General features: G+C 45.9%; 1 protein-coding gene across 5 annotated transcripts in view; it reads left to right on the top strand.

Annotated features, from left to right (window-relative positions):
* LOC118302464 (SH2 domain-containing adapter protein F-like) overlaps positions 1–26,666 on the top strand; it is a 95,470-nt gene that overhangs the window by 61,449 nt on the left and 7,355 nt on the right. For 2 of the 5 annotated variants that reach the window (XM_035628611.2, XM_047331437.1), the window contains 4 exons: positions 6,015–6,233; positions 17,818–17,964; positions 24,211–24,385; positions 24,593–24,712. In XM_035628611.2, the coding sequence (XP_035484504.1) occupies positions 6,015–6,233; positions 17,818–17,964; positions 24,211–24,385; positions 24,593–24,712 (661 nt within the window). Of the gene's footprint in view, positions 1–6,014; positions 6,234–7,120; positions 7,220–17,817; positions 17,965–24,210; positions 24,386–24,592; positions 24,713–26,666 lie in introns of all 5 variants that reach the window. The other 3 variants (XM_035628612.2, XM_035628613.2, XM_035628614.2) reach the window with 3 other exon arrangements.

The raw sequence follows: 26,666 nt of genomic DNA, 5'->3' as shown, positions 1-26,666 counted from the left end.
TCACCTGCCTGTCTCTTATCTCCGGTCGTTCCCCTCCCCTTCTCTATTCACCTGCAGTTGCTCTTTGTCTCTGGTGTTTTTGATCCCTCCCCTCCGCTCCTCTGTCTCTGTCTCGGTTACTTTGTCTGGCTTACATCCGTCATCGCCCACCTGCTTTTTGTTTTCTGATCCCTGTTTGCTGTCTCTTTGGGCCCTACTCTCCTGAATGAATCGATATACATGTCAGCGTACGTGGAAGAGACTCTTCAGCCTCTATTCCCCTAAGGCCACTTGGGGGAAAAGACAAATTTGCACATACACAACATCACCGGCGTGCTTTCACTAGGATATGACATGTGACTATATTTTTCTTTTTTCTTTTTTCCATCTCAATTTTCTTTTTTCGAAATCCTGTCCATTAACTAATGAGTGCATTTGGACAGATTTCGTAACACTGGCTCTCTGGGGCAACCCAGCCTCTTTGGGTCCGTCTGAAAGCGCCACTCATTATATGTCATTTGTTTGTCAGGATGGAAGTATGGCTTCTAGCAGAAAAGGCTCAGAAAGAAAGAAAGAAAGAAAAGAAAACACAAGCCAAATATAGTGGCGCAAGACCCAAAATACCCTTCTCTCTGGGCCAAAGCAGGAATACACTTTGTCTGTGCCTTGGCTTCCCAAAGTATATGTATATACAGTGTGTGTGTGTGTGTGTGTGTGTGTGTGTGTGTGTGTGTGTGTGTGTGTGTGTGTGTGTGTGTGTGTGTGTGTGTGTGTGTGTGTGTGTGTGTGTGTGTGTGTGTGTGTGTGTGTGTGTGTGTGTGTGTGTGTGTGTGTGTGTGTGGCCTCAGAGTGTACCTGCCGCAAGCCTGGCACAGTGTGAGCCAGGAGGAAAAGCGAGACGGAGAGAACAAACGGCGTGGCTGCTTTTGTTCTGTCTGCAGTAGGCTGATGGAGACGCAGTGGAGCGCAGACACGCGTCTTCCTCGCAAAAATGGACAAACCTGTCATGTGAACAGAACGACTGCAGCGTAACTGGGAAAAAAAAGTCTTCGCTCATTGGTTGCAGACACTTAATTATCTATAAACATTTGCCTTCGAGGAGGAAATGTTGAATTGTGTGAACACAACGCTGGCAGGCTTTTTTTTTTCTCCTCCTCCCTTATAGTAACTGTTCTCCACGAGGTCTGCGGTGAACCGTTGGCGGCGCGAGCCTCCTCTCAGCTCCACTCACGGAAGCGGAATGACACTGAGTAGTAGCAGGCCGCCACGGGTCAAGGAATGGACACCTTCACTTGTCAGCCAGCTCTTTGACTGACACACAGTACCTGTGGGTGGTCCCCGGTATAGCTTAAACCCCCGACTGACGCCTCCAAATCGACACTGCTCTCTCTTTACAGACCTGGGCAATCAAGCCAACGCTGCGAAAACCATCTCGCTGCAGCGTATGAGCCTCTCCGCGGAGACGTTTTCAATCAAACCTGTAGCCTTCTTTGGTGAGGAACGAGCCCGGGCCATTGCCACAGATGTCATGGTTTGCTAAAATGCATTTTAAGCATTGGCAGTCAAAGGCAGTTCAGCAGCAAGGCATGAGTTTAATAATTCATGTATGTGCAATGACATTTGTCTTTTTTGTCTGTGTAATGTATATTCAGTTGCCTATTTCACTCAACGATGTGGATGCGAGGAGCGGAGACCCATCGTGTTAATCACCAGTCTGACATGAAATGATAATAGCTGCGCAGGTTCGAGATTTCTCAACCGTTGGAGCGGGCAGAGCAAATCCTCGAAGCCGGAGCATTTTGAGGCCATTGTCTTCCGGGGGTGTGAAGTCAATCGCATTTAATCCTTCGCTGGTGCGCGAGAGATCCCCTCCATCAAATCCAGATATTTCACTGCGCTCAAAGCAGCAACAAAGTCTCACCGGCTCAGCAGGAGTGGGTGGCTGGCAGTCGACCAGAGAGACGGATGAATGTGTTTTTCCTTAACATATTAGAAGTCTTTAGCCCTAGCAATGAAATCACAGTTATGCAGTTGTTTGATACTTCCTCGCAAAGGCAATCGCATTCACTGGTTGGCAATAATGGAAGAGGACAAATAGGACAGGAGTGGTCTGGATGACGAGGCCTAGAGGGCCTGGTCACTCCTTTACATGCAGCCGGACGCGTCTGCCAGGTTGGTTGCAGTTAATGTTTTTTGATTTAATCCAGAGCTCTCTTCCTGCCCCTCGCACAGCCATGATAATGTGCCCAGAGGGCTCCTCCTGTAGTAAGTGGAACAGGAGCCTCCCTGGATTTATTGCAAGGAATATATTCCATCTCTCTCCCGCAGGATTCATCTCTCCAGTTCATGAACCAGAGGGAAAGATGATTACAGGGACAGGATCCGTCACTTGTTTCAAAGCTTAACGCTTCTCCCTGTATTGCCTCCGATTTTTTTTCTATGTGAAAAACCCACATTCAGCTGACGCACGCTCCGCAGCTGAGGTTTTTATGACAGCCAGTATCGGTGTCCTTTCTCATTAGGGAGAAATGGTTCTCAGCTCGAAAGCAGCTGTTTGCTTCTCGACAGTACGCGCCGCTTGTCCCCGCGATCATCTTTTTTAGTGGCACTAAACAGATGGTTGCGGTCAGCGGTGCTGCTGCCGCTACACGGCTGCTGAAGCCCCGTTGAGAGCAGCGCAATCTTCTAGATTAGCTGTTGCCTAAAATACTCTAAACTTTCAGAACTTTTAAGGAACAACAACAGGGTCTTTGTAGCAGCATCGAAAGTTCTTCTTCCCTCTTGGTCATACATTGCATTTGTAAAAATGGGAAAACAAAGTTTTGAGTTCTGCTTTTCGGGCGCATGAATGTAGGGGTTTGCAAAGGCCATGGAGGCCAATTTAAGGGGCAAAAGGCAAAAGAAAGGAAGTGCAGCATCTGGACAGGAACTCCGACATCCGGGGAAGTACTACGGGGTACATCAAGGGAGGATGTGGTGCGTGACCTCTCACCCTAAACAGAGGGTAGAGGTCAAAGACGGAAGATAGACTGCAGCTGTGTTGCAACATGCAACCCCACTGCCATGCCAATCACTATAATTTGCCGAGACAGATGGGTCCCCACCCAGATTACAGAACATGCTTTAACAGGAGCTGACGGAACACAAAGAGGGAAGGATGGAAGGAAACAAGGAGGGAAGGGAGGTTACGAGAAAAAATGAAAGAAAAACAAATCAAAACAGACAGTGGAAGAAAGGGAATGAGGCCAACAAGGCTCCGATCTCCAGGAGCCGGAGTCCCAATCCACAGCAGCGGTTTATTGACGGCAGCGTGCCTCCAATTAAAGGGTTCTTCCCGCAAGAGTTACTCACCTCCTCACCAATAACTACCCCCCCCCAGCCCCCCTCTCATTTTACCCCATATTGCCGCCTCCCATGGTCTCTCTCACCTTTTTCTGGAGCTATTTGTTCATCTGCAGGGGAGGTAGGACCTAATCATGCCGGGATCTCTCAATACCGAGTCTTATAACTGCCAAGATCAAAGAGTGCGAGTTTGCCTAATGCGGGATTACGCTGCGATACGGGACCTGGCGGCCTCACCCCACTCCACGCCTCCGCCTCCACCTCCACCAACGGGTAGCTCCATTAGGCTCTACGCATTGCTCATTTTTCCGCAAGAGCTCCCTTGGGCTAAGAGGCAATTATGCAGCAGTGTGGCATAATATTTCATTCTCTTCACATTGCATTGCTCTATACGGTGGTGCTGGCCGCTAACAGCTTCATGTGGCCCAGGAGGAAGGGTGCAGGCTGCTAACAACTTCATACGAGTGGAGGGAGATTGAAGGGCGGGGAGGGGGAAGGAGGAGGAGGAGGTGGTGGAAAGGAGAGGAGAGGAGGGTTCTCAAGGGCACGATGCTTCATTAGGAGTCAGGTCGGTTTCACCTCTCCATGTGGAGAATGAAAGGTTTTGGGTGCATCCGAGTCAGAGGTCTGGTGATGTTAAGTCAATTGACAACATTAAGGAAGGACAAAAGCGTTAATGTATTCAAGACTGTCGACGTTTTCAGTATCATCGATAGAAAAAAAGTCATTCAGAAAATCACATTGAAATGTTAACAGAAGGACCACAAAGCCACAGCGAGTTATTTCATATTTCTCAGAAATGCAATTTTGAAAATCTGATTTGAATATTTGCTTTTGCAGCTTCCTTTTAGAAGCTGCAAAAGAGAAAAACAACTACCAGATAAATAATATCCATGATTATATTATATATAGAAAGTATGGACATAGCTCCATCAACGTACAAACTGGAGAGCTGGCTGAACTAGTTTCAGTATTATCAAAGAAGAACAAAACACGAGGGTCCTTTTTTTGCGACATTGAAGAGAAGATTTCACGACAAACACCATTACACCCTCTTTTGTTTTTGCTCTTTCACTATGAAGAATATTAACAGAGTAGTATCTGTCTGGTCCAACGATTATTTATTTCTCTGGCACTCCTCTCTGAGTATCCATTAATCTGGGACTGGCACATGCCGCAGAGCATGGCTGCTTTTGACAGGTTCCACTCAAAGCTGTTGAGTAGAACATTTATATTATTTCGGAGGAAATCTCTGGCCTCCTTCTGAGGTTGTACAAGTAATGTGAAAATTGACCATCATGCAGAATTTGACAGCGCTGTAGTGTGCTGGTGTTTGTCGATACCAGCCACTTTTAACACTTTTGTCCAGAACAAGAAATCTTTACGACGGTTGCACAGAGTATAGCATGAAATCGTTCCAGAAGGAAAAGGGCCCCTTCTATAGTAGCATCCTCAACGCAAACATTTTTAGCCCAACCACTGTTAAAGGCTCCATGGATGAGTCGTCAGTGTGATGTCTGTTCTTTCTCATGTTTTTGTTTAGAGTTAAATTTGAATGTTAGGCCTCATTTAGGAGTCAGAGATCTTTTCATTTTTTTTTATTGATTTATCATAGTTCCTATATTATTGATGGGGGGGACATAGGATAGGGATCTGCTGCTTTTGTGTTCGCCACTGCTGACAGAACAGATGTGTAGCCTGAGGCAAAGCTGCTCAGGACTGTTATCGGATATTTTGCCGTATTCAGGGAGGTCGCAGTCGTGCGCTCTGGTCTCAGGTCCGTCCGCCCTTCTCCCTTCATTTCAACTCGCCGAGCTTCTTCCGTTATCAGCTCGGTAACGGCAAGGTTGACATTTCATGTCAGAGGCCCCTTCCTCATCAATCACCCATCCAATCAACATGCACAGCTCTGCTGGTTAGGGAATTTACACTTGAGATGTGAGAGAGAGAGAGAGAGAGAGAGTGCTCAGCATACATTAATGTTGTTGACAGTGCTGCTGTGTACCAGTGATCCCAGCAGCTGTAGCCATCTCATGTCATCATTAGGACTCTGCAGCGCCTGTCTAACAGCAGTTAGTCTGACTGAGACGCATCCAACTGCAGTACAAGAACCAAACTTCAGGCTCCGGGTCAAGTTCACTTTTTCAATACTGTTGCACGACTCTTTGCAGCTCTTGGACAGATTCACTGAACCATTTGCAACTTACGAATGTGTTTTGCATCAATTATAGCTTATAGATTGGCTTGACTTCATGTGTAGGTGTTTGCCCATTGTGTGTCTGTTTGGCAGTGCCCAAATATATTGTTTAGTACCAGCCATAAAAACTGTGTGACGTGCTGGGTTTATAGCTACTTTCTGAGTGTAATCAAATCTTAAAACTGCAGTGTGAGGTCTGATGTGCCCGTTAATCTGCAGACTGTCATTGGCTTTGATTTCAGCCATATATTAACAAGAGGGCTCGGAGCTGAAACTTGAATATGAAGCCAATTTGTATTTCTGTAAAATCAGTTGAAGTAGCTTCTCTCATTCATCAAATCAGGCTTTACAAAATGTGTTGCCTTGGTGTCTCGTAAGCACACATACGCTCATAAATCCACATTCCTCATGTGCTGACAGCGTTCTCTCCTACCGAGCCTATCCTACTTGTTTCTGGGACCCAGCATTAATACCCGGCCTTTCTCCCTGATCGTAGAAATCCGATCTGGTGGACGAGTGCCCAAGGAAGGACCCCTGAGGCAGCTGCCCCTGTACGACACGCCGTACGAGCCGGCCGAGAACGGCGGCGACTCGGACCCCGAGCGCTCGCGCTGCCCAAGAGAAAGCCGACTGCCCCAGGATGATGAGCGGCCCCCCGAGGAGTATGACCAGCCCTGGGAGTGGAAAAAGGAGCGGATTTCCAAAGCGTTTGCAGGTACGACAAACGCCGCAGAGACACGGGAGACTGAACTTTATTACACCCAGCCAAGGTGACTTGAAATAACCATCAACATAATATATGACGCGAGGAGAAATCGCTAGAAAAGCCAGTGATTTAGTGAAAAGGACATTTGAGGGACAAAATACACAGCTTCCCCGCTTTACTTTTTCTTAAGTGATATCAGAAGTACACCAGTTAGGCTCTACCTGTTGCATACAGTTAGTTATGATGTCAAATACAGTTACGATGTTCAAATTCACTTAAGCAATGACTGCATTTCATCAAGGGTTGCCTGATTTCAATTGCAATACTTAACACAACTTCATGCTGAAACCGCTTATTTTCTGCTTCACTAACCCAGGTGTCTGTCTTTCCAGCTCTAACACATTTGATCATGGCTTCTGACAGGTTTGAGGGTTCTGCTGCTGCTGCTGCTGCTGCCGCTGCTCTAAACTCTGTTGACGCTCCTCTTTTTTTTCTTCTTCTTCTCGTGTCAAAACCACCTGCCATAAGTTCACTTGCAGGTGTCCAGTGTACTGTACTGCTGTTTTGATCCAGCTGCTGTCTGTTCAAACCTCGTTTAAACTGCGCCGCTCGGGGCGTACGCATGATTGGTTGTGCAGGTGCATGTAGGTGCAGGTATTCACTGTGCTCCCGGAGCTTCAGCATGGCTAACACAGCCATAACATGAAACAGGGCTGTTCCTGGAAAGAATATGGCTTTGGAGTATAAATATATGCAGCCCAAATTCACAGCAAATAAAGAAAAGAAATGCCAAGCCTTTTAACTGATTAAAGAAAAATCAGCAACCCTTCATCTATTCAGCTATTTTTCATCGCCCCTTTTCTCTGTATATTTTTTTCTTTTTTATCCTTGAACAGCTCTGCTTTGTTATGACTGCATTAGCTACGAGGGCTCTGTAAGTGGCACTGGATCAGGTCCCCACGGAAGAACGGACTGCACCTCTAAACCCCTCACAGGTACCGGTGGAGGCGGGGCTGGGGAGTGTCTTTTGTCTGTCTGTGTATTTTCATGTTACAGTGTGACGGCGATGCCTGATCCTTTCGGGTTCCAACTGAAACCTTTTTTGTTTTTTTGTAACTTAAATCCTCAGCACCTATTGGTTTAAATGTGACACGTCATCATTCGAGCCCCTAAATCTCATTTTCTCAAAATCAAATCTAGATTTTTTTCGACAGTAGATTGCGAAAAAGGTCACCCTCTTTAAATGCAAATTACCTCGATAGGCGCGATTTCTTAATTCGAATGACATTATCGGGATGCTACTGTTGTGATGGCCCCCGTGTGCCTGAAGTGGACTAAAAATAGCACCGGCACCGGGGGGAATCGGTCTTTGAGTGGACACAAGTGCCCACTTCTTGGTGCTAAGAAGAAGGGTTGATTGAGGAGATGGATGACTGGGTTTGAGTGAGTGAATCTGTGTCGACTGACTCCGTCCCCCTCTCAATGGGCTGTGGAAAGAGAATAATTACCACTGCATTTCGAAAAGAAAAGAAAAAAAAAAAATATATATATATATACCCGAAATAGTGTATTTTCATCTCTGGGGATGTTCTGCGCACAAACCCAGAGCTGACTCGTGTCTAAGTGATGAATTCTGTGCGAGCCGAGTCTACAAAGCTCACGCAGTGTTTCCCCATCTGCGTGAAGAGACGGAGACAAACACACCGACCATCCAGTGAACACAAATAGAGCGGCTCGTACTGAGATACTTTGCCGATATTACACGGTGAATATATTGCATTTCAAGGCAGGAACTTCCGATTGCAAACAAGAACAAAACATTCAAATAACCGTGTTTCATAAGATGATGATTTCGGTTTACTTCTGCCATGAAAGCGTTTTCAAAGTGCTTACGTTTGGTTTACGAGTCAGAAAGTCTTAGCGTGGGAAAGTGTATTCTGCATGACAACATCAGCAGGACTAAATTATTAACGAATAATTAATTTCTTTTTTTTATTACAGTCACAGGGAAGAAGCCATTAAAAATGCGTATTACCTGAAAGCTGGTTGTGATCTACAGTTGGGGAATTAAGCGGGCAAAAAATTGTAATTGAATTTAATAGCTTTGTAAATCAAAATTTCTTTTTTTTTCTTCTCTATGCTTTTATTGTTATTTCTCGATATTTCGTAATGCCATTCATCTTTTAATTTCCCATCTGTGTGCTTTTGGAGCGCCGCATAGCATTTGCATGTTATTTAAACATAGAAACGTTTATTACAATACGGAGATTGAGAGATTGATTAAAACCTGATCGGGTAGTGCTTGCAGGAAGCGTGTGTTTGTAGACGCTTAGTTACCGTCCAACATCGTCCGAGTAGCACCGTTTTGATTTGCGTTGAATTTCTGTTCAATTGAAAAGGTGAGCCTCAGTAGCCGCAGCAGCAGTGGAGCGGAGAGAGACAGAGATGACGCTGAGGTGGACTTCACTGTAATATGTATCACGTTTAAATGTGTGTCAACCCTCTTATGTGGCATTAAAATGGAAGCAAGCTCGTGAATCTTATTTATGGAAGACCAAAAAAAAAGAGGCTCCAGAGAGTTTTTAGTGTACCTGCAGGTGATGAGAGTACCACTAAGCACAAACCTACCTCCTTAATCAAATATATTATCACACCCCAAAAAAGGATTTGGGGCCTGTTTAGAGGGTTTTAAAGGAATAAATTATATGATTGATCATAGTTGTGATTTACAAAGAACTTATTCATGTTTGGGCGGGCTTAAATCAAACTCTCATACAATAATGCATCTTTATACCCTATACATGTCTGTTTATTGAAACATCATCTTTCTTGTTGTCCTAGTGTTTATTTGTCCACTAAGATCCTGTTTCTTGTTTACTTCCGTGTATTCTAGGCACTGAGGTCTTCAGAGGAGTCACGCTTTTCTGCCTCTGCCACTGATTAGTTAAATAAGGGATGCTGCATTCTTAATCACGTTTGCTCTCTCCCTCATTATTTTTCTGTCAAGCGGCACTCAGAAGAGTTTGTCTCGGACGCTATTTACTAACACATCCCACTTTCAACACCCCCCCCCCCCCCCCCCCCCTTTTTTTTTACAGTGTCCCTCTTTTGATAATGATTAATTTAATTTCCATTGGATGTCAAAGTGTTGGCTGGGAATTTGAGAGATAAGTCTTTAAGTTGTCTTTCAAAGAAGAAAGCTGCATACCAGAAAGTCCTTTGATTTAATGCACGTCTTCATTCCCTGTTATGTTTAATTCAGGCAGAAACCATTCCCCTCTATTTGGAAGACAGAAAAAGGGAGACAGATGAGAAAGACGTCTCCGGGACAAGCCTCGTCAACACGGGCTTGTTGGTTTTGTAGACCGGCCTCAGATCCAGACATCAAGGGGCTTAGAGAAAGTTACCCACCTTTCAAGGTTTGAGTTTGTGTCCCTGCACACAAGGCTCTGATCTTTGCAACCAGCTTTCCTCCGCTGTCAAGAAAGTATACAATGCTTCAGCGTTTCAGTCCACTTGTGAGCCAGCTCTTTGGGACTTCTGACAACCCCATAATTCCCACTTCATGAATCTTCCCTGTCTTCTGTGTCTGTAAACTTAGAGTATACCGTCTTTGCCAAGTTACCCTGATCTTGTCCTGAGGATCATGAAAGGTCCCATGTTGTACAAAGTGAGATCTGTGTCTTTGATTATATTTTATCTAGGTGCTTTCCAGATATAGTGAGTAAATTATGAAAGTGCTCAATCCACAGGGAGAAATGTAGTTTGCCTTTTTGCTGCCCATAACATTGACTGTCAGGTTGAAGGTGCAGGACTGTCACATATAGATGAATGTGCGTTAGAATCAAGCTCTTGCCAAATGAGTTCACACGGAGATTCCGGAGTTTTAAATCTTTGGCGACATTCACTCGTAGCGGTGCATTTAAGCCAATGATTGGTTTGCCAGAGGAACCATAGCGTCCGAGCTGGGTCCATCCTCAGGGGCTGTCTCTTTCGAAGGCTACATTTGAAGACGGAGTGTGTCACAGCAGCAAAACTGAGCTGTCCCATTTCGAAGGCTTCTTCAAATACGGCCAACAAGTCATCCTTCCGGCTGCACGGTGGTGTATTGGTTAGCGCTGTCACCTCACAGCAAGAAGGTCCTGGTTTTGAGTCCCAGTTCAAACCAACCAGGGCCTTTCTGTGTGGAGTTTGCATGTTCTCGTGACTGCATGACTGCAAACAGGAAATTCTTCATGGACCAGACAGTCTAACTTTCGTTTGGCCTTAGAAGACTACTCGGGCTTCGTCGGCTCTTGCAGTTGACTGTTTCTTCCGGAGGATGTGGCCCCTGAATTGGGACACGGTTATTGAGTAGGCTACAGCAACTTGAATTATGGCAGAAAAAAACCCAGGAAGCATCCCAAGAAACGTTTCTGATGCTCCAGATGAAAAAGAATCTCCACAATCATGGGACGAATTACTCAGAAGGGACAGAGGGAAGACACGCGTCCGCCGTGTTAGTGTAATGTCACTCGTTGCCAGAAGGGGAGGCGGACGTTTCACCCTGCAGGTTTAAGTGCCTTTGTTAAAACACTGCTCACATTGCTCTCCGTGGAGTGGTCGGCTCAACATCGAGAGAGGCTGGTTTGATATCTTGTGCCAATCTCTCATCTTATTCTTTATGTTCTTGGGCCTGTGTTCTGTTTTGAAGCATTGCTGCTCATGGATTTTTTCTTGTCACAGGCATTTAAACGCTTGTCTGATCACTGACTCTGAATCCTGGATGTTTTCATTTTTCCCATCATCATCATCCAGCTGTTCCTCAACACTTCTCCACAGGCTTTACCACAATACATTACTCAATATCAAAAGGGGCGTAAGTAAACGTTCTCCCTCTGATTAAGTATCTCTGTTTTAAAACACTACTGTTAGTGAGGATGAATGTCATCCTTCAAATTCCCACGTCTCATAGCGGCAGTGTTGAATTGTCTTGCATCCATACTCAGAGTCGGGTTACGTACAGTTAATGAAATGTTAGACTGGAGTCATAAGGTCACGGGCTGACTGTAAGAGCGTGAGGTTTCTGGACATGTTTGCTCCAGTACCTGTGAGATCAAGGCCGGCCTCTGATTTCATGGCTGACAGAATTCTATGTGGAAAAAGCCTGTTGTGATTTTACACTTGGATGTAGAAACAAATCAGAGAATGTATGAATATTTATCCATTATATTAAGAAGAAAAGTAATGGTCTTATTTCTTGTCTGACAGATGACATATCAGAGGAGGTGTTGCTAATTCCCAGTTTAGTCACTGTATCTAAACCACCTGTTGGAAAACTGTTATATTTCCCAAACTGTTGTAAAGAACCATCAGTTTTCTCAAAGGCGCTCTCTGATTTAACATTCGCTACTCCAGTTTTTATGATGCAAATTATAATAACATTATTATGTTATTTTAAAACCTTTTTGTGTACTCGTCGCTTCGGTTCATTGCCAGTCGCCAAGTGTTGCTGAACTGGAAAATTGGTAACAAACTTATCTGTTTGTCTGACTGCTTATTTGCCCAACTTGACTCTTCTTGACGTTGCCGTGTCCCCACATCTCAGCAATTAGTTGTTTCAAATGTTATCCGGTTGCAAATTCCCAACCACTTCTGTAGGCAGACGGGCTCTTTTAAATTGAGTCTACACAGATCTATTTGCTGTTAGGTTCCTAAAGGGCAAATCTCCTCAGTTATTTTTCTATAGTTCTTTTGAAGCACTTTATGGCTGTGTAATATCAATGACTAATGATTCCGTTCCCAAGTTTGGATTTTGGAGGCACATCAAAACCTTTTCACAGTTTATATTCCAAACAATTACGTGGGAAATAAAAGTGTCTGCAAACTAAGTATCAACAGATAATGAAAAAAGGAAAGAAAAAAAGAAGATGAACCACCGTACTAAAACGTGGAGTGGGTGTAAAAAGAAAAGGGAATAAACAAGTACCAAGTGCTGCCTACGCCTTCCCTCCATGGCATAACACAATAATGCAATCTGCAGACTATTTGTCTTCATTAATGATAGGGGGAAGGGGAGCAGACTAATGCTCCCGGCTACAGCCCTTTTTCCTCAGTTGTCCCTATATCACCGCCTGCACGCTCGCCTCTTTACAACACTTGGTCCGCTGTTATTATTCACTGTTCGCCTATCTCCTGACAGGTACGCAATGGAATGCAAATTCCCTGCCTTGTTAAGGTGCTGGGAGCCTGTGTATTTGCGGTTTGGTTAATCACTCATCCTCGCTGGTGACCCCCCCCTTCGACAACACACACACACACACACACACACACACACACACACATTTGCCACAGCCTGGCCGCTGAGTAGGTGATGGATGATCCCGAAGGTGAGGAGTGAGGAGGACACGTCAGAGTTTGACCACATGAAGAGAAAGTGTGCTCGCATGTCCATCAGTTTGAGCCTGTACGCCTTGGGTTATGCATGTGGCACGCTCACACACACACACACACCCAGACATAGACACGCCACCAATTGGAAATCTGAACCTGGCCGCAGCGGGAAACGGGATCGAGAGCCATTGTTACTTAATCTCCTCGCCCTCTGTTCCCTGCTAGTAACTCCTTCCACTTGGCTCCTGGCCAGTGGGGGGGTACCATGCATTTAACAGTGGAGAGGAAGGTGCTGCCTGAAGCTTGCTCAGGTCTTGGGGAGCTTCGTGTTTGTTTGTTTTTTCATGAATACTGGTGGGCTTAACGACTCAGAAGTCCGAGGCTCATGTCTAATGTCCCAGAAAAAAACATCATTGATTCGCTGGTTATTTGCACCGGCTGCGTTGTGCCGGTGCCATGGTTCTGTCTCTCTCTGCTCGGATGATCCAGCCCCCCCCCCCAAACGCTGTCTGTCATTCGGCGACGCTGGCTCATCCTCCCGGCCCTCTGCTGGAAAAAAACACGGCTGATAACCTTCCCCCAGCAGCCCGCTTTCTTGAGCCTCAAATGTGTCCTGCCGTCTTTCTCCGAGCGCTGCCACGGGTGTTATCTTCACTCACACACATTGGTCACACACAGCAGCACTGTAAACCTACCCCCCCCCCCCCCCCCCCCCCCCCCCCCCCAGGAGCTCCTGCCTGCCAGCCGTCACTCGGCCACCTCTCCCTTCTCTCTCCTTTTATAAAAGAGCAAGGAAAAGGCCGAGCTGTCATCTCCTCTCATTTCTCTGCCTCTTTCATTTAAAAAAAAAAAAAAAAATACAAACACGTGGTCTTTCAAAACAGGTTTGCGCTCTGAAAGAGAGCCGGGCCGTATAATGTGACGGATACAGTATGCGGAGAATTATGAGGTGGCATTTCACTTCCACCCCTGAGCATTACACAGTTGTTATCTGTAATGATTCGGGTGACGTCTTCAGCGTAGGCTGTTTTTTTTTTACTTGTGTTCGCAGCTTTTCTGCTCGTACCGCGCGGCGTGAACAGCACAATCTTCCGGCTCGCATTGAATATGCATGCAATTAGCCGATGAAATTAAGCCAAACTAAATTAAACGGCGTTGGTGGAAACAAGCATAGCTGGTGATTTATGGCGCCGCGACTGTTTACAGTGATGAAGTGCCATGGGCTAATGAAAAGCCTGGGTAAACAAATACCTGGCTGTAAAAATAGATCTGCTCCTGGAAGAAGAAAGGGAAGTAAATTCTGGAGGGGAAAAAAAAACGGGGGCCGCTGCCCATTGTTCTAGAAAACGCTCATGTAATTAATCATCTGTAGCATCCAGCTTACTGAATACTTGTTGGTGGTGTTAAGTCCAGGTGACATCCTGCCAATATCCCACTTATCCTCAACCGGCTGGAGACGTGAGGGACACAATTTTACGCGAGTCCTAACAGGGCCGCGTTTGTGTAGTTAACTTGACTGACGTGGGCTTTGTCGATTTTAGAATCGTTGATAGCCTCCATTCCTGTGTCAACAGCAGGCATTGTGTACTAAAATGGATCGGGGATTACGCAGACGAGAGATAGCATATTGATCCAAATGCAGTCAGATTAGATGACAAAGATGCAGTAATCTTTGGATCTATTTACATATTTCTTTAGGAAAATTCATTAGGCTCTGCCAGATCTCTTTGTCGTTACTTTCAGTAAAAGTAAAATACAAACGCTAACGGCGTTAATCACAATAATCAGAATCGGAGCCTGCCGATTGTAGAGGATTATCATACATTTTGTTTGGATAATGTGTTTCTGCGGTTCCTCGGAAAAAAGCTGTTCGCACCGTTTTAGTTTAAAAAACTTCTGCGCTGCGTTGTGGTCTGGACGAGCAAAACGGAGACGCCTGGAAACGTTGACGCAGTCACATTTGCTTCCTGATTGGCTCTTGTCCGTCACGACCCGACTACCAGCCGTGATGGCGGAGCATTTTAAACACTTATTGTCAGTAAGAGTTCAACCTCGTAGTCGGTCCGGAAAAATGCACTCCCCGCTCTTCCTTTTCTTCTGCATCAGATTACTTCCGATGCAGAGCTAAAATGCTCGTCTGGACGGGGATCGTTGTAGTTTTAATAAGAAAATGCAGTAGTATGGATGTAGCCTAAAACACTTAACCTGAGCTGGAGTCCGCATCGGCCAGTGTCGCCGTTTACAGGTTTATTTATCACTGTTTGTATACGTTTCACACAGTGGCAGCGTGACGAGGGTGGATATATAAAGATCTCAGTGGCAGAGCGATGAGCCTTCAGGGTCAATGTTGAAATATGCTGTAGCGTGTGTAATTGATTCTTTCGTCACCTCATAGTCCTAATGTCCCTTTTGGTTTCGTCACTGACGCATGCTGCAAGGCGCCAAGACGGACTCATCCTTTACAAAACGTGGCATCCAGAGTCAAAGTCCATTATTCCGGAAGGCCCCGGCACTGGCGGTATTTCTGAATACATTACAAGGTGTGTTTCACTCACGCGGTTTAGCGGAAAACAAAACACCTGGTTCGGCTTGCCTTCATTTTCACAGCGCTAAATGCTATTATCCAGCTGTGCAGCCGAGCGAAAACCGGAGCCCCGCTCGCCAGGCATCATCTCCTCTCCCTCGCTGCGAGGCTGCAGAGTGCAGGCCGCCTTCTGCTCCCCCAACAATTACACGCTAATCTGCAATGTGAAATGAGTATTAGGCTTTTAATCTCGTAGGAAGAGAGTCCCCGACTTTACCCCAAAGTGGAGGAAGTTATATTATCTTCCGGAGTTTGTGACCTTCTGTCTCCATTCCTCCCCACCCCACACCTCATCCCGTCAGGCGAGCAGCTCCTCCTTTTTCCAGCCACCTTTCTCCAGATTAGCCCCCTGACACTGCAGGCCCAGCTATTTAATTGCTTGTCAGATTGAATATTCTCCAGTTTCCCCCCTTCATCTATCTTGCAGATATCGCTTCTCATTAGCATATCGTGTACCACCGCAATGCCGCAATTCCTCGCAGGTTGGGAGACGGACGAGTCCATAAAATGATGCTCATCCTCCCACTGAACACCGGCCTTTATGCCACCCAATAAAAGGCAGTGACACACTAATGGTTGTGAACACAGCCGCATTCTTTTCATCTTGCCGGAGTAGCACTTAGTCGAGTCTGCTCAGATGAGGGGGTGTCGCTCCGAATCTGAATGGGACTCCAAAAAATCGGACAAAATAATTGCCTTCATTTATTTAAGTGAAACCTAATGTTAGATATTGGCTTTTTCACAATGTCGAGCTCTTAGCTAAGGGATCCAGTGTTAACATTTTCTGCATGATTATTATACAGCAAACAATGAATGTTATCATGCAAAAAAAAAAAATGATGAGAAAATTACAAAAAATGAGACAAGAGCATCTTTTTTAAGAGAAAGTCTCCAACTGCTTATTGTCCTGTTTTCCCCTGCGTGCTGCCTGGTTTACATCTGCCCATCTGTTGCTGTTCTCCTCTTATCCGTGTACGTTGTGCTGAGTCAAACAAGGCCGTCGTCACCCTCAAAGGCCTGATGTGACTGATGTGCAGCATTGCTGTCACATTGATGATGTCAGAGCGCTTTGACGCGCAGGAGTGTAGGCTGCCGCTGAAGGGTTTTTTCTTCTTGCCAGTTTTAACCCTTAGTTTCTTTTTAATCTTATTCATCGCCATATGATCTCATTTAATGAAGGGGAGGATTTTCAACCCTTACTTCTTCTGAAATTGCATCGGGCTTAATCTCATCTATCCACGACTTGCGATATTCCATTGCGAGTGTCAATGTCTTTTCCTCTTTGGTTTCTTCTGGTGTTTGGACCTCGACCGGTGTTCTCATTGGATTTATGGGAGGTAATGTGCGTTATTTGTCCTCCTTTCTCCTCTAGGCAGCTTATACAATGAGGACTGTTCGTTGTGTGCTTATAAATTTGCACTTTGGGGCATCGTCTTCGATACGCAGCGGCCAGACTGATGGAGTTACAATGAAATGAGTTCCTTTTCCTCTGCAGTAAGATCTCCAGCACCAAGGACAGTGACGTTCAATTTCTTTTGACAACAGCGCAAGTTGTCTTGCTGGAAGATCTGCGTTTGGATATCGATGTATATAAAAGTCATGTGCCCTGCAATCTTAACCTCCAGACGAACATACAGTAGCTGTCCTTATGTCCTTGTGTCTTTATTCACCCTGGCATCTGACTCGATCTTTCCCTTGGATGAAAAAAAAAAAATGTCCTCTCTCCATCCCATTTATTAAGTATCCTCAGCTAGTGACCTCCTCAGTGACAGATGCATTTGCAAGAGCGCTCAATTCACTGCCGTAATACCCTGGGTGGACATTATTTAAGGGGGTAAAGCCTGGCGAGTGTCCATTATCGGGACGGATCGCTCCAAGGTTTGTTCCAGTCAAGGATATTGTCTACGTTGTTGTTTATCTTAATAGAGGCCTACGGTCTTTATTCCGAGCCATGCACTAAGATAATAACAGCAGGCAGACAGACAGGCTGATGTACTGTGTCAGTGACTGTCTGTAGCTGAGCTCCAGGCAGCTTTATTGTTTTTTAGTCTGCACCTTTAAGGCGAATGAGACCAAAGTGAGTCAGGCTGGGTCTGAGCCTTGATTCTGAGGATACTTCACATTGGGGCAATGGAGAGGGGAAGGCCGAAAAGGCCTCGCTTTTCGAGGTGGGTTTGGGCTCAATAATATTTCATTCAATTTGAGTCCAGACTTGAGTCTGTGTACTGAATACAAAACCTTCCAGATCCCTTTTGTAACTTACAAGCCTGTTTTTGTTGTTGTTGTCTTAATCAGCCTGGAACTTAATCCAAAGTGGAACCATCTATCAAAACCCGCCCCGACTTAGAACTAATTTATCTTCCTTTTTCAGTCCTGTTGTATTCTTCCTTTTCTCCAGTCTGCGGCTGCTGCTGGTTCTCGGATCAGGATATAACTGTAACCCAGCTCTCTGCCACTTCTGCGCTTCTCTGTTTTATCACTTACCCTTTCTTCCTTTTCCCTCTTCTGTCCCTCTGTTGTGTGTCATTGCTTCCCTTTCCTTTCACTCCCTCCTGTTGGTTTTCCATTTTTGCCTCTTGTTACTGTCCTGTCCTTCCTTCCACCTCTCTCCTCCTGTGACTCGGGCGACACTTGCAGTAGAGATTAAAGTGATCAAGGACCTACCATGGCCCCCTCCTGTCGGGCAACTCAACACCAGCCCTCCCCTGGTGGAGGAGCTGGAGTCCCCTTCCCAGACAGGTCAGCCCTCGCCAGGACAGACGAGCTGTGACCAGCACCACCATGGTGGGTGTTGGTGTTCACATTGTCCAGTGTCTTTCCTACCAGTTACCTTCCCCCATCCGCCTCTTCCTCCTCCTCCTCCACCCGATCTGTCCATCCATCCATTCATCCAGTATTGTCTTTCAATGTGGCTGCCTATCTGATTTCATTAATGAACAGTAAAAGGTGTGTCTTCTCCCACTAAATCAGAAGCATTGAAGAGATGATCTGAAAGCATCCCCGTCGCAGTTGCTGCTCAGTAATGACTCACTTAAAGAATTACCATCTTTTAGAGGCCCTGTATGTTGTGAAGTGTTGTGGTAGCTCAGTAATGGCGGTCGCTCTCCCATCTGGATTACATGTGGCAGACAATCACTAACTCTTGTGCAGGTTTTAGGGCTGAAGGCTCATTAGTTTTAATTGTGCTCAACTGCCTCCTGCACGCTTAATTGCCATTGGCCGTGACCCCCATTTCCTCTTGTCAACATACTCATAACCGTCCCAGATGTCCCCCTGGCCCCTTTTGTTTTCCACAAGTGGCTCACGTGAACACATCAACCAAAATTCATTTGAAGGCAATTTGAGTTCTTAAATCGAGTCTCCTCACCTCAGCTCTACTCATATTTACCTCATTATCAAACACAACGGACGGGTAATTCATCTGTTTTCAACCGGTGGAGTTGATTTTTGGAAGCTGTTCTTCATACTGAAAACTCTTGACTGCTGTAATTGCCCAGGGAAAAGCGGGACGTGTAGCAGAACTAATGCCAGGAATGGGATTTCCCCTGGCAGTGTGGGAGGACTTGAGAGCGAGGCCATGTAAGAGGACACCTCCGTGTGCTGTAGGCGAGGACAGGGCAAGGGGCTGATTTATGTCCATAAATCCATGGGAAGGGTTCGGCTTCCCTCTGTGATGTGAGCGGCCTTAAGATCGGCGTCCAGCTGTAAAGTGATCCTCGCCCCGTCTGAGCCAGCATGGCCCCGCTCTACATCTTTGGGGTCAAAGGTGACTTTGGCAGACACAGTGGGGGGAGGCGAGTGGACCTCCACGACCCCTGAGAATACAGTTACAATGCACTCTGTTGACCTCAGTCACACCAAGACTTGAGCCTGGCAAAGTGGTACGGGTCTGCATGGGCTTATAAAGGCTGTTGGGGTTTACTCTAATGTAGACTGGGGGGAAACAACATCCATTATTGTTAAGGGAAATCTGTCTTCATATTTTCCATTATTAAAATTTGAATGAGGCTCGACAAGGCTGATATCACATCTACATATAAATGGAGGCCACTTTTGTCCAAGTATAATGAAAATCTTTCTGCCTTTGTTTTTGCCATGAATTAATTATTCACCCTTTGAAGCATTTCCTTTACCTTCTCCCTCCTCTAATCAACAGTTAAAAAGACTAAGAAGTAGCCAAAATTAAAAGATATTCAGATTTCAGTTGACACTTTGTTGGGTCATCGCTTTGTCTTGGAAAACCTCATTAGAATATCATTTGGGGATTTTTTACAAAAGAAGAAAGTATATTCCTAGATGGGGAAATCATCAGAGAGTAAATTCAGGGCTCCAAAAAAAAAAAAAAACTTTTTAAAAAGCCCTCTAACAAATCCTTATTTGAGTTCTTGATAAACATAATTAATACCAACATAAAAGTGAGGGCTTTATTTCATGGTCCCAGTTCCTGGGGTATCAGATCTGCTAATCACTTCACACGTTCGAGCCGAGAAAACGTAATTTTCACCTTTCAATACAGCAGACGACTGCCCGCCTTGCCCCCTCAGACTAGTCGTGGTTTTTGATAGGAGTACCATTAGTAAATGAGGTTTCACCAGCTTTTCAACCAGCTTCATTAGAGGAATTTGTGCAGGAGCGTGTGCAGACGGGAGGAGGAGTAGTCGGGCTGTTCAGAAGCCCCGGTGGTGAAGGTAAAGACTATTTCTGTTGTTGTGGCCCCGGTCGGAGACAACTCTCTCTCCGAGGTCGTGATGGTGCGATAACAGATGAAGTGAAATAAACATTAACATTATTCGCTATATCATTTCATCTTAATTGTTTAGTATGTGTCGTCAAATTCTCGGACAGGCCCTGTTGTGGCACTACAGTGAAAACAAGACTGTTGAATGTGAGGAGAGTGACACCCTTAATATGTTCACTATGTTGTTTCAGTTTTTTTTAAGGCATCGCTCTGTTTCGTATTGGGCTGTTCTCTGCCATGTCCCACTGTGGCACAACATGTTGCAGTAGTCGCAGGGAAATCATGGAAATGTCATTTTGACCTCTGTGTTTATCGGCTCCCTCTCTCACACTCCGTCCCTCTCCGACCTCCGCTGTTTTTTTTGTTTTTTTTATATATATAGATCTCGCTAAAGGAAACTATGTGTCTGAAGGGGTGAAAGTCTTTCAGCCATAAGTCACCGTGTGACTGACGGTTCAATCTGATACACAGATCCCATTTGCTGCACACACACACACACACACACACACACACACACACACACACACACACACACACACACACCCACACAAACACACACAGATGCCCCTGCACATTTGGTATGCATCTCTGTGTGTGTGTGTGTGTGTGTGTGTGTGTGTGTGTGTTGACTTGGATATATGTGCACACTCCTGTCTCTCTTAAGCCGCCTCTCAGGGGTTTTTGTCCTCCCGTGGCCCAATCCTCTCGTCAATCTGCTGTCGGCCATGTGCCTCTCATTCCAGAGAATGAGAGGAGCAATGAGTTTGCTGCACTCACCGTTGATATTCAGCCTTTAAAGCGTAACTCTGCACCAGTTTGAAGCTAGTGCTGGTGAGATGGCTGGCAATCAGAGCTGACACGCCACCACTCACACTTTCAAAAAATATAAAGATAGCTTTTGTTCGGTTTTGGAGGCGCTCTCTTCAAGGTAATGCTCTTCTTGTAGAAACTATGCACTCTGCCTTTGGAAAAGTCTCCGCGCCGACCGGAAGGGTTGACAGGGTGAGCTCCACCGAGAATAGCCACTCAACCCTTTGTGAGTGGAGGATGGGGAAAAAAGGGCTTTTAATCAAGGTCAAATAAAGCACTGATTGTGTTGAATTCAGGGGAAAGGAGGAATTAGTGTGTGTGTGTGTGTGTGTGTGCAGGAGGAGTGGAGGGAATGTGAAGGGCTGGTGGTCTGGAGGAAGGCTTAGTGGGCTGTAGACGGACTGAGAGATAGAGACTCCGTGGTGAAAGCAAGATTGCACGATTCATCCTTGGGCCAGTAGCTGGAGAACTGAAAAAATCCTGTTCAAAGTGTAAATTTATACGTGGACTGCGAACGTGAGCAGGTAAAGTTTATCAGTTTAGTTGCAGGAGTAGACGTAATCAGGGACTGACTGACAGTCCTGCATGAGGACCGTCAACAACACCAGAGATAACAGATCGAAGCTGTTTCTCCTCTGTCTCTCCTTTCATCGGTGGAGACATTCGTTCAGTCCATTTCTGTCCTCGACGTGTAAACACGCACGGAGGAAGAGACAGCTGGAGTGAGTTGAGATGGGCCCAGGGAGTGAGATGGAAGGATCAAAAAGAGTAGGTGAGGAGGGGGGGGGGGAAGCGGAAGGACCACACACACACACACACACACACACACACACACACACACACGTGCAAACAGAGAGAGGAATTGAAAGTGAACCGAGAGGAAGGAGGCGACAATTGGCTGCGTCTTCATGTTGCGATCTGTCAGCGCTGACGGGGACGAGCAGAGCAAACATGCATCTCCCTTGTCCCCTCGGTCAGTTTCCATGGAAACGCTGTCTCTCTCACCCTTGCACATATACTGTATGCTCATGCTGCTCGTACTGTATTCCCAGCAGTCGGCCGGTGTGGTTCAAATTGGCTGTCTACAAAAGTTGAGAACTAATGATGTCTTTCATGCAACAGCAGCATCATCCAACCGCCTGTACAATCACAGCCGGGGTCGTTTGTAATAATCGTTTCCGGGAGTTCAGGTTTAGGGAAATGCATCAGTGAGCTCTGGGCCAGCGAGTTCAACCTGGAGTCGAGTGCGGAGGTGAAGGGGAGCCCCTGGTGGTTGGCGCTGAAACGACAGCTTCCTGTCTCAACAGCCTTCGCCCGTGACGGAGCATGATCCAAGGGCAGGCAGTGTTTCACTTTGTGTTTGAGTCCTAACAGTGTTAAAAAAAAAGTCTCCTTAACAACCGAGGGTCTGTCATCCAGAGGCCAGAAAGTCACGAAATCAGTCTGAGGGGTCGTGAAATGATGACTGTCGTAGGAAAAGAATACATGATATTTCTTACATCTTTGCTTTTTTTGGAGAAATATGGCATAAGGTCTCATGTACCAAGGGCACCTAACTGGACACAGCTTTTTGTTCGGGCCCACGAACCTAAAAGATCGGGATCTTTTGGATTTGTTGATCGCGGGTTTTTATGTGAAAACCGAATAATGGATATAAAAAGCAGCATGTAACCATATCTGCAGAGCAACAACTAAAGTACTTTAAACCCTGCCACTGGTCTTAAGATCTCAGGATGCTGCACAGCAGAAATTGCTGATATCACTCAACCATTCAGACCCTATGTACCTCACTTTACATAAAATTTCTTCAAAAGCTCATTGACAACGGAGAGTTAGTGATTTTGACCACGTATTGTTTACAGTATCACCAGAAGCCCATATGTTTTCCCAGTCAGTCCCACAAGCGGAGGCCACGAGTCCCTGTGAATGTTGTCTCTTGTGAACTAAATTGATGGATAATGTCAGCCCTCCCTCTCCGTGTGATATAGGAAGACTTGACGAGATCACAAGCCCGTGCAGTGTAACGCCATCCTCCGACTGAAACGCGCCGACTAGACAGTCGTCGGCTCATCGCCATCGACGTGTCGTGAAGATCACAGAGTCCGTCTGTCTGTCTACACAGTATCTGCCACGTTCAGCTGCGGTCATTGAGCACCAGTCACACGACTGGCCATCAGCGACGGAGAGCTGCAGAGGCAGACGCAATCCAGTAGCCGTGAGAGCGTCGTGCCACACGAGCGGCTCCCAGCCAGGGCTCCTCAGCTTTGATATGTTGATCTTAAACCTTCGAGCGGCTAATAATCTCCAGCTAAAGCTTGTCACACGGTTGACGTAGGACGCCGGGCCTCGGTTGTTGCCGGGGATGCACGTCAGCGGCTCTAAATAGGTCCTCCCGATGCCCAGGGTGCTGTGACATCCATCATAGTGATGGATGCGTGAGAGAAAATGTTTCAAAAAAACAACACGTGTACACACATAGATGACCAAAACTTTACTCCAGCCTCCAGCAGCCGTCGAGCCTTTCAGCCTGTCGGCCTCCGTAACCCACTCCCAGAAGTCACACATTCACTCTCACTTGTCCTCATGAATTTTATCTCCTCTTTTGTTCTCACGTTAGCCTCGGTAAATAACTGCAAGCGGCTTTTTTTCTTCCTGTGAGCTGATTGGCTGTGAATTTGCCCCATGACCTTCACCAGTCACAGGTCACCTCCAGCCCACCACGTAGCCTCAAACACTTCCCTGTGAAGTTGCCAGGAGAGCTTGTCAGGTCCACAGTTAACCATGAGAGTTTTCCAACAGCCCGTTTAATGTTTAACTTAGCTGCGTGGGACTTTTTTCAGGTGTGCTCCTTCGTGTGAGTGGACACCTTGTTTTGCAGGTTCTTAAAGAGTGGCACATACTGTGATGTCTGTATATACATGTATCTATATCTATAAATGGATATAGATATATGTATATGAATTTAAAGTTGTTTGGGTGTCTGAGTGGTTTGGAAGATGTTTCTATGTGTACTGTATATTATCTCTCACTGGAATGTGTACAGAGTGGGAAAGAATTGATTTATGTCTTCCCCATTGTGTGCACGTGTTCAGTGTGTGTGTGTGTGTGTGTGTGTGTGTGTGTGTGTGTGTGTGTGTGTGTGTGTGTGTGTGTGTGTGTGTGTGTGTGTGTGTGTGTGTGTGTGTGTGTGTGTGTGTGTGTGTGTGTGTGTGTGTGTGTGTGTCTGTACACTGTGCCGATCCAGTTTGGTAGAAACATTAAACAGCAATTTACGTCATAACTTTGACAAACGCCCCCCTCCCGTTAAGCACACTAGCTTTTCCAAGTGACCTTAAACTGATGACGTGTAAACAAGTGACCTTGTTGTTGTTGTTGTGTATCTAACAGCTCGGGTTGTTTTTAAAAAAATAAATAAATAAATCAAACACATCCTTCCAGAGTAAATGTCTTTCAAACTGACGTGTTTTTCTCCGGCGTTACAGTCCAGTTCGATGTCGTGGAGAAGTCTCGAATGTCGCCCACCAAGGACGGGAAAACTCGCCCGCTGCAGCGGCACTCCAGCGGATGTCTGGTCAACACTAAAATGACGTCGCTGGACCACTGCAGCGCCTCTCTAGGGGAGCGCATTGACCCCACCATGCCCCTGGAGAGCCAGTTGTGAGTCAGAGCTAGGTGTTTGTTTTGTTTCGCCTGGATTTAAAATATATTGGATATATATTGTAGATATGCTACGTTGGCCCTTTTGTTCACTTTGAGGTCATGAGCAAGTTTGCCTGTTATTGTTTGATTTCCTCTTCCTCTTACCATTCCTTCACCCCCTACTCTCTGTCTCTCTCTCTGTGCCTTTCCCTTTGTGCGCTGCAGCTGGTACCACGGAGCGATCAGCCGGACAGACGCCGAGTCCCTGCTCAGGCTGTGTAAGGAGGCCAGCTATCTGGTGAGAAACAGCGAGACCAGCAAGAACGACTACTCCCTCTCCCTTAAGTAAGGACAGCAATTACTACTGAGTCACACACTGTGCAGCATTATGAAATACACAAGGGGGGGGACAAAAGTAATTGCATTCCATACAGTTCAAGTGTCAGCAGCTACGCACACTTACAGGTGAGTAACACAATCTAATGTTTTGCTTGTAGAGGTCCCAATAATCTGCCGACTCCGCCTTATTCTTCATAGTAATAATTGTCACCTTTCACACCTCTGTCTCCCAACTACATCCTGCCTGTCCACCTCCCCCACCCCTCCCCTTGGTAACCCCTTCTGACCCTGTCAGCTCCTACATTTTCGGACGTGCCCACATCTCAGTTAATGGTGCCCTTCATCTGCTCCGCCCAGCAGAGGGATCAGGGAGCAGAGTCTGATTGGTTTAGTCTAGTCCGACATTTGGTCGGAGGTGACTTTGGCTGCTCTGAAGGCCGGCAGAGCAGGCACATCCCATTGCTTTTGACAACGACGTGCGGCTTTGGTGGGTTTCGATATAACATCTTTTCACCTGTACCAGACAGAGCCGCACTGTCACATACATGTCTGTTGAAATGTATCTGGAAAGTTGCCAAAACCAACTGTAAAATTAAAACTTCTCCGATATGATATATTACAATCATTGTTGGCAAACGGGCTTTTCACAACTGCTCTGAATAGAGTCCGTTTTGCAGTAAAAGGCATGCTATGCCATGTGACATTCAGAAAAATGTCCACAATTCTGTGATGACCTTCAGATGAGATGAAAATATAATAATATGCTGACAGACAATGATTAACCTTTGTTATCATAACAGATTTAATACAGCTGGAGGCTTGTATATCCTGTCAGGGAAACATAATATAATAATGATAATAATAGTAGTAAAAATAACACTTAATGACACTTTTCACTGCTCCATTTCTCTTCATGCTACTAAAGCCGACTGTCCATCTCAGTGAATGGACTTCATGCAACTGCTTCCTCTTCTGCCTTACTGACAAACCTGATAAACAATATTCAATGTTCTGCTTGAGCAATGGCGTGACTAACATGTATTTCAATGTGTTTACACTAATTCACATCCCACAGCTTCCCAGCTGACCTTCAGCAGATAATGGGACAGTACAGCCAAGTGGTTTACTGATAGGAAGCTCAGTTGGAAAATGTCAGGGAAGCTTTATTTTAGCATATTCCTGCCACTTTAACCGCCTCTCTGACCTAAAAGGCTACGGTTTGGGGAAGCTAAAAGCAAGTTGTGAAATGACGTCTGTGAGCCCCATAATAGCCGTTTGTCACACTGAGAAGTAGAAAGAAGGGTAAAAAAAGAAGACGGTGTTAGTTTCGGTGCAGTACAGAGGTGTTTAATCTCTGCGACTCAGTGGAAACTGTAGCAAAAGGTGGCCGCCCTGGACTTTAAACCAGCCGAGGTTCTTTTATGCCATCTGCCAGCCAGTTGACTTCAGGGCCTGCCTAAAGGGTTTTGGGGCCTAAAGCAGTATTTGGGATCGGGGGGGGGGCTCATTGCCCGGAGCAGAGATTTACCAGGCTCTGGTTATGATTTGAAATTAGATGACAAAGTTGTAAAGAAATTAGCTTCCAATGAGTAACAGTTAGGTCTTGGCATCGAGGCTAATGGACTTCACTGCTACACGCCGAGTTAGGTTGTGTTTGGTTTTCCCTTTATATTGTAATAAAAAAAAAGCAAACTGCTCACAAGTTACTGTAATTGCGAGCTGAAGAAAAAATAAAAGGCAAATCAGCGGCATAAATGGTGTCTCCTGAAGGCTTCTGCCTCTCTCTGTGTGTGCGTGCATGTAGACATTGACGTGTTTATTTGTGTGAGTCAACTCCCGGCTCGTCACAGAACCCGGTGTCTTGGCATCAGTGACATCTAGAAAAACAATCAGGGGGCTGCTTGGTGGGAACGGCGGGTGCCACCGCTCTGCAGATTGAGGTGATGTTTGAGCTCAGCTT

The sequence above is a fragment of the Scophthalmus maximus genome, chromosome 4 (genome assembly GCF_022379125.1).
Source record: "Scophthalmus maximus strain ysfricsl-2021 chromosome 4, ASM2237912v1, whole genome shotgun sequence".
Taxonomy (NCBI): Eukaryota; Metazoa; Chordata; class Actinopteri; order Pleuronectiformes; family Scophthalmidae; genus Scophthalmus; species Scophthalmus maximus.
The sequence above is the reverse complement of the archived record's forward strand: the minus strand, read 5'-3'. Positions and strand labels throughout refer to the sequence as shown.